The sequence below is a fragment of the Mastomys coucha genome, unplaced genomic scaffold, assembly GCF_008632895.1.
Source record: "Mastomys coucha isolate ucsf_1 unplaced genomic scaffold, UCSF_Mcou_1 pScaffold3, whole genome shotgun sequence".
Taxonomy (NCBI): domain Eukaryota; kingdom Metazoa; phylum Chordata; class Mammalia; order Rodentia; family Muridae; genus Mastomys; species Mastomys coucha.
This window is the reverse complement of record NW_022196909.1, coordinates 46,835,401-46,849,756: the sequence shown is the minus strand read 5'-3', so window position 1 is coordinate 46,849,756 and position 14,356 is coordinate 46,835,401. Positions and strand designations below refer to the sequence as shown.

Sequence of the window (14,356 nt, the reverse complement as noted above, 5' to 3'; positions counted from 1 at the left end):
CCTCAAATCTTTATTTTAGCTTTAGTCTTGACTGCCAGCCTGTAAAATAGACAGTCTATTCATCTGTAGCCCTGTAGCTTCCCAAGTCTAAAAGAGGGCTAAGCCTGGGAGTCTTGATCATCTTGCCTCAGCCTCCTTCCAAAGTGCTGGGAGTGTAGGACTCATGGAAGACCAGGTGCTAAATGTTTTATGAGCTTATCTCACTAAGTATTTGGGCCCCTCTGAGAGCTTGGGATTGTTCAGCTTGGAGAAATTGTTTACATTTCATTAAGAGTTCAGTCCTCTTAGTTTTATGTCTCTCCAGCAGCTGTCTCTCACTGCTCCACCATCTACATCCTCTCTAGCTTTCGGCTTCTCCTCAGTTGTCTCCCTAGTATTCCAGTCACCCATCTCACAGGCTCCTTCACTGTTTATGACACCCACTGCCTCCCATTTCCTTTCTGTCTGTCTGTCTATCATGCATACAGTATTCTGCCTGCATCCATCCATCCATCCATCCATCCATCCATCCAGTATCCAGTGTTCTGCCTGCATGTATGCCTGCGGGTCAGAAGAGGGCATCAGATCTCATTATGGATGGTTGTGAGCCACCATGTGGTTGCTGGGAATTGAACTCAGGACCTCTGGAAGAGCAGACAGTGCTCTCAATCGCTGAGCCATCTCTCCAGCCCCTACCCTAAATTCTAAAACCACTCAAAATTTTTAATAATACCTCCACATCATACCAAAGAACACCACACAATTAAGAAAAACTCACACTCACCGGGCAGTGGCACATGGCTTAAATCCCAGCACTTAGGAGGCAGAGAGAGGCAGGTGAATTTTTGGGTTCAAGGCTAGCCTGGTCTACAGAGTGAGTTTCAGACAGCCAGGGCTACACAGAGAAATCCTGTCTCCAAAGAAAAAAAAGGAAAAGAAAGAAAGAAAAAAAGAAAGAAAGAAAGACTCACACAGCACATATCCACACAGTGGCAATGAAGTATGTTAAACAACAACAAACCCACTCCATTTCCTTATTACTTCAAAACAATAAGCAGAGAGAATAAAATGGATCCCTTTCAGGAGTGGAGGGCATGCTGCATGAGGAGGATCTGAGCACTTTACTTGTTCAGCATAATTCCCAACTACATTCTAAATACATATCCTAATTCCCACAAATATAGTTTCTGTCAAAGAAATTTCTCCGCGAAACAGATGGAGACCAGTATAGAACGGGAACTGATGGACCGCAGAACTGAAGACCGAGCGGTCAGTATCCCACCCAAGAGATCCACAATGCAGTGCTTGCACCTACGGCTCTCAGATCATGGCGGAACTGGGAAAATGAGGTCTGCTGTGAAACTGCATCTCCTTAAGGCGGAACTGGGAAAATGAGGTCTGCTGTGAAACTGCATCTCCTTAAATGTCAGTTACATCCATGAAGTCCCATTAACACGGCTGCCTAAACGAGACCTGACAAAGACACACCATGCTAACACGGAAGGGGGACGTCTCACCGGCCTCACCCCGTGACAATAACTGTAAGCAAATAAGGAATGCTAAGCACTGTTCTCCACTGATAAGCCCTCCGATTGCTATCTAATACCAACTGTCATCCCTGAAATCATGTATATATACATACGAGTAAGGCTGAATGTAAACATGTACTGTGTTTGTGTGTGGCAACTAAAGAGAAAGGCCATGAATTTGAGACAGGACAGGAAGAGTATACATGGGAGGGGTTGGCAGAAGAAAACAGAAAGGGGAAAATCATATTTCAAATTTCAAAAATAAAAACTCTTAAAATTTTAAGACTAATACACGTACATATTTTAATGCTAAATAAAACTAAAGAATAATGAAAAAAAGCAAACCCTAAAGCAATAAATATGGATGAAAAATAAGCCCAACTATATATTGGTAAAATAATCAAGAACATATTAATTCAATTTTGGATACATATTAAACAACAACAAATCAACTCTTATTCCTTTTTTTCTTATTACTTCAAAACAATAAGCAGAGAGAATAAAATGGATCACTTTCAGGAGTGAAGGGCATGGAATATATTATATGCCAACTGAGAATACAATGCAACCTGAGGACGAATGAACACAAGGAGCCTTCAAGTCAGGCTAACCGGTGTACTTACATCTAATGCAATAAGCTCAATTTGGATTGAAAACACCACACACTATAGAAAAGTAGAGTGCAGCCGGGCAGTGGTGGTGCACGCCTTTAATCCCAGCACTTGGGAGAGAGAGGCAGGTGAATTTCTGAGTTCAAGGCCAGCCTGGTCTACAGAGTGAGTTCCAGGACAGCCAGGGCTATACAGAGAAACCCTGTCTTGAAAAACCAAATTAAAAAAAAAATAGAAGTAGGGTGCAGGCTGGAGAGATGGCTCAGCCGTTAAGAGCACTGACTGCTCTTCCGAAGGTCCTGAGTTCAAATCCCAGCAACCACACGGTGGCTCACAACCATCTGTAATGAGATCTGTTGCCCTCTTCTGGGGTGTCTGAAGACAGCTACAGTGAACTCACATATAATAAATAAATAAATCTTAAAAAAAAAAAAAACAAAAAGTAGAGTGCACACCCAATATGGCTCTCTTCCAGGCTACTGAAAGGGCTGGAGACAAGAGAGCCCTGGTCTCTGTATCAGTAAGGCAGTCCTGGGCGACCACTGTGGGACAGGGAAAGCATGCAGGGAGCTTAGCTAGCTAGTTAACCAGAGCGGAAAGCTAAAGAAACAGGACCATGCCAACAGAAATGCTGTGAAGGATGTGGGCATGTCATGGACAAGACTTTGAGCTTGATCTTGTCATCCTTGCAGTGATGACAGATAGTATCGTGGTCCTCAAGGTGACACCAACTGCTCAATTAGCTAGGGTGCTATGTCATCACCTCTCAACATTTAAATGGCACAACAAGAAAAGCTACCACACAGTCAACTTTCCTCATGAAGACACGGAACAGGAAACCACCCAAATGATCATGAAAAGGGGAATCAGGGCAACAAAAGATACCAATGTCAGGGTCTCTGTCCACCGAAAGACAGCAAATACAAAACACATCACACGTGGTCACAGAACCTGCAGTCAGTCACTGCCCTACAGTAAGAAGGGTGGAGTCCAAAGAGTGAGGAAACTTCTGAAGCCTCTGTCCTTTGTCCTAGGTGTTCATAGGCAGAGAGAATAAAATGCACTGACAGAAACTTAACAAGTTCTACACTTCAAATACACATGCGTGCACACATATCAAGAAAGGGAGATGGTAGGAAAATGTCAGCAATTAGTGAATGAGAAATTATAGGCCCTCATAAGCAAAGAAATTTAAATATTGAGATACTAATTCTCACATATCAGAATGTAAAAATGAGGAAATTTTCTCTTGTATGCATTCCAACACCCAAGTGTGACTCGGGGCATCCATGGCAGGTGTGTGGAGATCAGAAGGCAACTTTCAGTTTGGTCTCTCCTGCAACCATGTAAACTGTAGGGACAGACCTCAGGTGCATGGATGGCACAAGTTCCTTCATCTGGTGATCCATCTTGCCAGCCCAAACAGGTTTTTACAGGAAGCACACACTGACTCAACCTATGCTTCTAAAACAAGACAATCCTTAATCAATCACAAATATTAGTGTGATGGTTTGTATATGCTCGGCCCAGGGACTAGCACTATTAGAAGGTGTGGCCCTGTTAGAGTAGGTGTGTCACTGTGGGTGTGGCTTTAAGACCCTCATCCTAGCTATATCAAAGCCAGCACTCTGCTGATAGCCTTCAGATGAAGATGTAGAACTCTCAGCTCCTCCTGCACCATGCCTGCCTGAATGCTGCCATGTTCCTGCCTGGATGATAATGGACTGAACCTCTGAACCTGTAAGCCAGCCCCAATGAAATGCTGTCCTTTATAAGACTTGCATTGGTCATGATGTCTTATTCACAGTAAAACTCTAACTAAGACAATTAGACATTACACTCAACTGAGGATCAATCGCATGCCTTACTCAGTTTTCACTGCTGAGCAAAGCCATCTCTCTGCACTCCACTACATAGGTGTCTGTGCTAGAGTCAGCTTTGCCACATGCCTTTGTGTTGTCGCTGTCTAAAGACACACCAGAAGAGGGCACTGGATCCCATTACAGATGGTTGTGAGCCACCCTGTGGTTGCTGGGAATTGACCTCAGGTCCTTTGGAAGACTAGCCAGTGCTCTTAACCATTGGGGCCATCTCTCCAGCCCATGCCACATGCCTTCAACAATGCCTCTCCCATCAGCTCTTTCCTCAGCACTTGTCATCTTCCTGTGCCCTCCCCAGACCCAGAATCTAGGTCTCAGGAGGGAAGGCCTAGCTTTGCAGGCTGTCATGTCCTGTGTGACCAGACCAGCACCGTGCAGGAGGAGACACTGTGCTCTTCTCCTCAGCTGCTCCACACCACTCCTTTATTGAAGCAGGGGCTCATTAGGTAGCCCTGGGTGGGTGTGTCTGGAACTCATCTTGTAGACCAGGATATTCTCAGACTCAGGAGGTGTGAGGCTTATCATTGTCTGATCCAAGTCAGTCCTGCTCTGCCCTCAGCTAGCTTCCCCATGGGGCCTGACTGATGGGAGCAGAGCCACCGGCATGGCTCCCAAGAGTCATATTTTTAGAACTCTTCGACGACTAGGTTTGCTGAAGCACAGCAGCTGGAAAGCAGATGCAGGAGCACTGCAGAAGAGGTTCAGTGTTACAGGCAAGGTTTCCACTCACAAGATGCAGTCCTGGTCCTAGTTTATCAGAACCCCATGACTTGGGCAAAGTCTACCTTATGAAGTTCTCTGTTGACCTGAGGATGTGGCTCAGTTAATAGAAAGATGCTTAATATGTACCAAGTCCTGGATTCCATCCCCAATACCATATAAAACCAGGCATGATGGATGCATGTAATTTTCAGGCCAGCCTGGGATACAGAAGTCATTTCAAAATACAAACAACATAGAGTTCTTTGTCATGGTCATCTTGACTGTAAAAATGGAGGCAGAAATACCTGTCCCTCACTGAATCTATGAAAAAAAGGATAGTCAGGCTGTGGTTTAGATAGGTTTAGCCCCTACAGCTCATGTTTGAATGCTTGGCCCATCTCATAGGGAGGGAGTGGCACTACTAGGAGGTATGGCCTTGTTTGAGGGAAGTGTCACTGTGGGGCAGGCTTTGAGATCTTCCAGTGCTCAAGCTCCGAATGTGTGGCGTGGTCTCCTGCTGCTTCCTTTGGGTCCAGATGGAGACCTCTGAGCCCCTGCTCTAGGACCATGTCAGCTGTCATGCTTCTCACAGTGATAATACTGTAAGCCCGCCTCATTTAAATATTTTCCTTTATAAGAGTAGCTTTGGGAGCAGTGGTGGCACAGGCCTTTAATCCCAGCGTGTGGGAGACAGAGGCAGATGGATTTCTGAGTTCGAGGCCAGCCTGGTCTACAGAGTGAGTTCCAGGACAGCCAATGCTACACAGAAAAACCCTGTCTCGAAAAAACAAAAAAAAAACAAAAAAAGGAGTTGCTTGGACATGGTGTCTCTTCATAGCAATAGAACCCTAAGACACAGTTGGTGTTCAAACACAACCTGTAGCCGTGTGTGCAGGAAACAGGAAAAGGAATATGCAAATATTCATCCATTTTAATGTACCTTAGTAGTGTACACAACTATGCCAGCACTTTTCTAGACATTGGAGCTGCCACTGTGAACAGAGGAGCATGTACCTTCAGCGTACACAACTCCCCATGAGAGGAACTAAGAAGCCACCATCTCCTATCATCAGTTTCACAGGCAAAGTGTAGGCTCCCATTAAGGTCCTACTGTCCAGAAAATCCATGTCGTCGTTGTCGTAGATGGCCAAGATGGGCTACAGAAGAAGGCCGAGTGGGTGGAGGACAAGCATGCACACACTATTTTAATAGCATTGTGACATTTTAGGAAGTGCTGAATTTTAACCTATATAATTCTTTTTTTTTTCCGAGAGAGAGTTTCTCTGTATAGCCCTGGCAGAAGTAAAAATAGTTAGCCACATGAGTGGGGGAGAATCACTTAATGTTAAAAACATATTTAGTTCAAAAGCCTCTAAGTAGATAAGAAATATAATTTATTCCACATGACAAAGGATATACCATTTATAAACAGCTCTTAAGAGCAAGAAAAAGAGCTAGGTGGTGCATGCCTTTAGTTCCAGCACTTGGCAGGCAGAGGCAGGGGAATCTCTTTTGAGTTCAAGGCCAGCCTGGTCCACAAAGCAAGGTCCAGGACAGTCAGGGCTACTGTCTCGAAAACTTAAAACTTGGTTTTAAGTAAATAAACACACAAATAAAGTCCATGTTTATTAACAGATATTAAGCTAGAACAGTCCACTTTCAGGAACTTCAGGGGCTACTTGCCATGTGTCATTCCACATGTAAAACTTAATGAAGAAAGCCAAAGTGTAAAACCCACAGAAGGCAGCATGTGCGCTGGACGGAGCTGACGGCGCTGACTTCCGGGGACACGTGAGGGAATGGCTCTACTTTCTACCAGACAGTGCGAGAGACCTTTATACATTCTTCCTTTAGAAAGCTTCAGTGTGGCGATTCACACTAAAGAAAATAAATAAAATAAAAATGTCCCTCCCAGCTTGGAGCCTGAGCATTTTCCCAGCTCAATCACCACGGAATCAGATCTGCACAACCAAACAGAAAGTCGCCAAGCCCCACACTGGAACGCAAATGCTCACAGGCAAGGCTCTACCTTCTTTGTTCCAACACAAGAGTGAATTGCCATCTAGCCGCGCGGCTACAGAGCATGCCCAATCCAGGGCCCAGTCCTAGCACCACAAATCCCTAATCACCTAAAGCAAAACTGATAACCACACAACCCGAGTTAACAGGAGAGTAAATAGAAATGTCTATTTTCTATAGGGTGTGGTGGTACACACATTGAGTCCCAGCACAGAAGCAGGCCTGAGCTCAAGGAAAGCCTAATTTACACAGTAAGTTCCAGGACAGCAGGCCTACAGAGAATCTCTCTCTCCCTGACCACCCCTACCCAAAACAAACAAACAAAACCAGAAAGACAGAAGGATCTACAACAGAAGGGTGAAGTAGGCAAGGTCACTTTCCCTTAACCTAGTGGCGCAAAGACCCAAAAGGACTGTGTTCTGGAGGCAGGAGCCCTGGCAGCAGCTCTAGGACTGTGGCCCATGCTCCACACATCGCACCACACATGTGCCTAGGTTCTAGTCTTACAAGACAATCCACTCCTTTGGTGCCATACCATGGCTGTATTGTAGGGTGCCCTTGAGAAGCCCCTGTGCCTGAGCGCTTCCTTTCCTGTACTGCTCAGTTCTGACTACGTGTCACTGAGTGACTCAAACACAGATCTGTAAGTCCACCCAAGTCAGCCTAGAATCAGAACTCAGAATCAGACCTGCCTGCCTCAGAAGACCAAACTATGGCAGCCTTCCTAACAACACCTTTACCCGAAAAATAGCAGAGCTGTCAGGAATGCAGGCAGAACAGTCAAGTTTACCTAGGTCAGATGGGGCTGCTGACACAAAACTCTAACCAATCAGACAATTCAACTACTTATAAAGAGGCCAGAGAAACAAGCGGGAGGTAAAATTATATTCAGTAAAAAAGGGTGAGAATAGAAATAATTAAGAACAGACAACTCTGTTACCTGCAGCAGTAGGCAGGAGAGTGAGTGTCTAACACGAAGGACGCTTGTCTGCTTTTGAAACAAGCACATGCAGGCAGCTGAGATGGCTCCGTGGGGCTGGGTTCTTGCCACTAGGCGTGAGAACCCAATTCAACCCTGGAACCCGGAACGGGGAAGGACAGAGCTAACTTCTTTTTTGTTGTTATTGTTGTTTTTTCTGAGACAGGGTTTCTCTGTGTAGCCCTGGCTGGCCTCGAACTCAGAAATCCACCTGCATCTGCCTCCCAAGCTCTGGGATTAAAGCTTAGAGCTAACTTCTAAATTGGTCTCTGACATATACACTCACATGCACACACAGTGTATGTTCACCTTAGACCATATGAAGTATTGAATATCTGCTAGGTATGTGACCATCTACACACATTCACCTGCCACAAAGTCCCACTCACCCTAATATCTAAATAAAATTCCATGTCTTACACCACACAGACCAAAATACGCATGATTAGCCAGCATGGCATGATGGCACAAGACCAGCCAATCAGTCATTGTGGAGGCTGAGGTAGGAAGATCTCGACTCAAAACCCTTTAAACCAAGAGTGACCAAGGTGCAGGCCTTCAATCTCAGCACTCCAGGGGCAGAGGCAAGCAGATCTCTACTCCACAGAGACTTCCAGAACAGTCAGGGCTACGTGGAGAAATACCCAAAATAAAATAAAGTAAGAGAGAGGGAAATCACCCTTTAAGTATGATTAATAAAATCATTTCCTCCTCCCATCAGAAAATATAAAACATTCACATGGCTTCCCCAAGGAGTGCTGAAATTCCAGCTGCTGCTAGGACAGCTCTGCTGTTTTTGTTAGCCATTCAATGGAGGATTAAAACCTAGTTCCAGCCAATCCCTAAATGCATAGATAACCATCCCAAGAACCTGAGCACTCTCACAGGTGCCCACACCTCGGTCAAGTGCATGTTTACAAAAACCACCACAACAGAAAATGGAGAAGAGGCAAAGTCATTTATCACTAAGGTCCTTCCTCCCCAAACATCAGGGAGCCTCCAAAACAACACACCCACCCCACCGTGGTACTGCCTTTCAGCAGGGTGACGGAGGAAGACCTCTAATGTGTGGTATAGCAGTGCACATTACACAACACAAAATATCGAATAAATGAAAAACCACAGAAAACAATTCCTCTGACATGGAGTCCTGGGCGGAGAACTTTATAAGTCGACCCCGAGGGACCTCTGCAACTAAAGGTTAGTACAAGGTCCTTCTTAAAGCTGAACCTCTAGGCTCACTGGCAGCGAGCCTGCAGTGGTGGCACATGCCCCTTAATCCCAGGATTCTCAGAGTCAAAGACAAGAGGATATCCGGAGTTCAAGGCCGGCCTGGTCTACATAGGGAGTTCCAGGCCAGCCAAGACTATCTCAAAAAAACAAAGAGGGGGTGGTGGCGGTGGCAGCCTGAAGAAGTCTCCACCCGGCGCTGTTCCTACCAGGCTGTGCCCTCTTTTGTGCACGCAAACACATCCCAGCACCACTAAACCACTATCACACACCACAATCCGGCAAGTGTGGCACTAGGTCCCCCCAAAGCCAGAATCACTCAACCGCCCCCAGCAAATTGTCTCTCCACACTACTCCGACATTACTGCCCGCAGTGCATAACGTAGTCAGCCCGGCATTACTGCCTGCAGTGCATAACGTAGTCAGCCCGGCATTACTGCCCGCAGTGCATAACGTAGTCAGCCCGGCACCCCGAGAGGCCGGCGACGCCACTGCGCCTCGCAGACTTCGGAAAGCCGACTAACCAGGCTCGAGGAAGACTCCCGGCCGCCCGCCCCCCACCCCCTTCCTACCCGAGAGAGCAAGGGTAAACAGGGAAAAATTCATTCAACAACGTCCCGATGGCGTAGCGCGCGGAAGGACGTCGGAGGCAAGTTGAAGAAGACGCTGCTGCGGGACCAGGGAGGGAGACCAGAGTTCACCGACAGCCGGGTAATGATTAGCAGCTCCGGCCGCCGGCCCACACTTGGGGCCTCCTCGATGGAGCTGGGGAGTGCAGACCCCGACGGCAGGGCCAGGCTCCCGGGTCTTTGCAGAAGATCTAGCCTGGAGACCCAGCTCCCTTCCACATGGAGAAACCATGTGGCGTGGCGGGGTGGGGGTTGGCGTTAGGGGGTAAGAGGGGGAGCAGCCCGAAACTCCGTGTGCGTCCGAGGCGCGCAACCCCGGGCAGGAGGAGGAGGAGGTCCCCGAGGAGACGCAAAGGGCGGGATGCTGAGGTACGAGAAGACTCACTTCCTTTGGGCTTTGTCCTTCTTGGCCTTGGTCCTTTTCTTTCGGGCCTGGAGCGCGAGCACTGCGGGAGAGAGGGATGGATGAAGGGCCGAGGCCAGAAGGAGGCGGGGAGCGGCGCGAGGGCGCAGGGCCACGGGGCCTGAACGCGGGGCCGGCTGCTCCGGGCGCACGGCGCCCGCCCGGCCCGGCGCGCCCGCCCGGCCGCCCGCAGAGGCTCGGGCGGGCCATGAGGCCTCCGCGCCCGGCCTGGGGGCTGCGTGCGGAGCGAGGGGCGGGGACGGCGGGCGCCCGGGGACGCCGCAGCCGAGGGGCGAGCGGCGAGGGGGGACGCCGCTTCAGGGGGCCGCGACGGCAGCCGGAGCGGCGCCCGGCGCCCACTCGGGCACCGCCGTGGCTCCTCGTGGCGGAGGCCGCTCCGCCGCTCACCTTTCCGCTCCATGGCGAGACCGGTAACCGCCAGGCGCCTGCGCACTCGAGTGACGCCGACTCCGGGCTCCCGCCGCGGCCCAAATCCCAGCTCTCCCTCCCTGGCGCGCGCCGGCCCCGCCTCCGGGCCCGCCCCGGTCACGCCCCCGCGCGGCGGCGCGCGCCTGCGCGGTGGACGCGGAGCCTACCACCTGCGAGGGGCCGGGGAACTCCTGAAAGGGAAGCTGGTTTTAGTGTGTGGTCACCCCTTCCTCCCCGCCTCCCCCTCCGCCATAAAGCGCACAGCGTGCAGAAGTTCTAACCTCCTGAAGAAGGGCAGGGCTCCCCCCACTCCCCCGGCCCCAGTCAGTCGGGGTTTGTCTCAGTTTCCCCGCCTGCAAATAAACGGCTTAACCCAAACGCATCCCGGTGGCTTCCTGAGCTGTTGTAAGGGCCAATTAAGACACTAAAGAAAATGGGGATATTACAATTCTATGTGGATGCACACTGAACAAAGGCTGGAGGGAGGAAACAGTGTGCCGCGGTCGTCTTTTAAAGATTAAAAACCTAGGCGAGCAGTGATGGCACATGCCTTTAATCCCAGCATTTGGGAGGCAGAGGTAGGTGGATTTCTGAGTTCGAGGCCAGCCTGGTCTGCAGAGTGAGTTCCAGGACAGCCAGGGGAGCACAGAGAAACCCTGTCTCGAAAAACCAAAATAATACTAATGATGATGGTGGTAATAATAAAAATAAAACCTGGGCCAGCAGTCCATGCCTTTAATCCCAACACTCCAGAAGCAGGTGCAACTCTATGAGTCTCAGGCCCCGTGGGTCTAGATAACAAGTTCTAGGCCAGCCAGGGCTAGATAATAAGACCCTGACTCAAAATAAATCAGTAAGCACAGGGCCAGAAGACAGCTCAGCAGGTCAAGTCACCTACCTCCAAGCTTGAGGACCTGACTTCAAACCCGATTCCCACAGGTCGCCCTCTGACCTGCACACAGGATCCACTTCCCATGCAACAACTCCTCCCCCATAAGTAAATAAAACAACTTTTTAAAAATAAGAAAATAAATAAAATCGAACACTTCAAAAACGGAATTTTCTCTACAAAGCTTTACAGGAAGGGAGGGGGTGAGTGGGAATTCTGTTTTGTCCTTGAACCACTTACCTGCACATGGTAGGACTTACAGGGTGTTTCCATACTGTCCAGTGTGTGATCTTATTAGATGCTGATGTCAATTTCAGGCCAAGGTAGTTATTATCCCCATTATGGAAAGATGAAAACTTGGAAAGGATTGTGTGCTCAGAATCTCGGTGTCCCAACCCGGTGATTCAGGCATCAATACCCTTAGAGTAAAGTAGAATCAGCAGGTATTGCTGAGATGGACGGGGGAGGAACATGAGGCTCTCTGAACCCCAATATTTCTTCCAAAGCATAGGCTGTGGATGCTGCTACGGAGATTTACTAAGAGGCACTGAAATTCGAATTGTGCATACTTCACATGTGTTTCAGAACAGCCTCCTCTTGATCTTTTTTGAGCATGATTCCTTTCGTGCTAGGCCTCGGCTGGCAAACCTCTGTCGTGAAGCCAAGTCATGCGTGTTTTAAAAGTAGGACTGTGTCCTGAGAAACACACCACCAAAAATAAACCAAAAATAAATAAATAAATAAATAAATCTTGTTTGTTGTTGTTAGAGACAGGGTTTCTCTGCATAACTCTAGCTGTTCTGGAACTCACTCTGTAGACCAGGCTGGCCTTGAACTCAGAAATCTGCTTGCCTCTGCCTCCCAAGTGCTGGGATTAAAGGCGTGCACCACCACCGCCCAGCTTCACCGAAGCCTTTTCAAGAAGCATGCATAATATGTCTATATTCCAGCTGGCTGGGGTAGGGGCTCAAAAAACCCAACTCTATAAGAAGGGGGGGGAGCGGTGCTGGAGAGTCAATCAGCAGTTAAGAGTACTGACTGTTCTTCCAAAGGTCCTGAGTTCAATTCCCAGCAACCACATGGTAGTAGAAGTAGGACTCGGGCTGGGAGTTGACTCGGTGGCTAAAGTTCTTGCTTGGCATTTGGATCCCCAGGACCCATATAACTGCTGGGTAGGCAAGGTGGTGTGCTAGAGACAAAGGATCTTGGAGCTGACTGGATAGACGAGCTGGCAAGCTCCTGGTTCCGTGAGAGCCCTGGCCACAATCATGTAGAGAACAACTAAGGAAGATGCCCAGGTGTAAAACCTCAGGCCTTCGCAGGCTCAGACACACAGACACATGCAGCACACACAACTGTGCTTGCACACACGGGAACACGTATACATGTACACCTACCATACTCATATTTACATGTAAAGAGGAAAGGTGGGCGATGGAGGGAAGGAGGGGAGAGACAGGCAAGTCATCAATTGGTTGGGAAAAGAGGGTGAGCACACAGGAGCACAGACCAAGCCTGGGGCCCAGGCACAACCTCCTTAGCGAAGCAGACAAATCAGTCCCGGCAGGGAGGAGGCCAGCACGTTTGATGTAGGTGTTGGGAAATGTGTAGGGTTTTCATAGGTGGGGAGGGAGATGTCAAGCATTCCTGAAAGAAAAATCAATTGAGCAAAAGGGCGGAGGCTGGAAAACTTGTGGGTGGAGACTGGGGCTAGAAATAGGCAGGGGTGGTAAGGTGGGTTGGCTAAATTGGAGATTCAGATCGCAGCACCTGCTGCGCAGGACCTGAATGGTAGCATTTCTGGGTTCATTGTGAAAGAGGCCAGCACTCCTTAGCCAAAGAAAACTGCCTTCTACTTTAAACTTGGGACTCAACGGGTAGTAGGATCAGAAAACATGAGATATCCTAGAGTCTGAGATGGTGCTAGATCAGGGAACTGGCCCGGGGGAGGGGAGGCAGGGGGCGGACGGGGGCAATGAAATTCTGAGTGAATGTGTATTGTTGACATGAGTCCAGCCATATCAAGGGTCCTGATGTCTCTGACACATGGAAACAGCAAAGCCTTCCCCAGATGAGGATCAGAGGGATGGCAAAGGCGTGTGTGCATGCGTGCGTTCGCACACGCACGCGCACACACACACAACAGACATGCGCTCACACAGGCACACACATGCACACATGCGCACGCGCGCGCGCACAGACACACACACACACACATATACGTTCTAAGTATTTACTATAGTTATATCAGCAAGGACGTAAGCAGCTTGCTGAGGCTCAGTCCTCCTCTGGTCGTACACGTGTTTACTAAGGACTGACTATAACAGCAGGAAGCCACAAGGTAGTATCACTTTGGGGCCACAGCTTCCTCAGGCCCCGGTGTTTATACTGAGACTGCTCCCTTACAGAGATCTCCCTTGAGACTAGCTAACTAACCCTGGTTGCCGTACAAAATAAACACTCTTTGTTTTCAGTTGCATAGTAGAGAGATGCCTTCCATCCTAGTGAATACAAACCTGTCTGACCCCAGGTTTTTCTTGTGCGGGTGCCTGTCATTTCTTTGTTGCTAAATCACCCAGTCAGGTTTTCAGGATCAAGCCAACCCCTAGAGTGGATTGGTACAACGATGACCAGGGGGCTGGAGAGACCGGCGGCTCAGAGGTCAATGACCCTTGCTGCTTTTACAGAGAACCAGACTTTGGTTCCCATCATCCTGTAGGGCAGCGCACACCGCCAGTTCCAGGAGCTGACCCCTGGCCTCCTCACGCGCATGCACACTCCAAGGGTTTACTGCCCCTGCAGCGTGTGGTGACTCTGTCACCTCTTGTTGCCCACTGATTCCTGCTGACCACTTGTTCAGCAAATCTCTGAATCTCTTCCAGTACCCATGTAAAAGTCACTGGACTGATTTCTCAGAATTGGTCATCTGTGCGCACACACACACATACACACTCGTGCACTCGCACATGCACCGATGTCTGTTTTTCCCTATGCCCTCAGCATAATTAGGGTCTTGTGTCTGTGTCTCCAGACTTTTTCTGAGATTTTTATGAATGTTCATGTTAACTTTCATCTTC

General features: G+C 48.8%; 1 protein-coding gene across 1 annotated transcript in view; it reads right to left on the bottom strand.

Moving 5' to 3' along the window:
- Positions 1 to 10,504, bottom strand: part of Srpk1 (SRSF protein kinase 1) — a 36,348-nt gene extending 25,844 nt beyond the window's left edge. The window contains exons 1-2 of the mRNA XM_031346704.1: positions 10,370 to 10,504; positions 9,944 to 10,004 (exon numbers count right to left, since the gene is read on the bottom strand). Of these exons, the coding sequence (XP_031202564.1) occupies positions 9,944 to 10,004; positions 10,370 to 10,382 (74 nt within the window). The 5' untranslated portion in view covers positions 10,383 to 10,504. The remainder of the gene's footprint in view (positions 1 to 9,943; positions 10,005 to 10,369) is intronic.
- Positions 10,505 to 14,356: the final 3,852 nt, after the last annotated feature.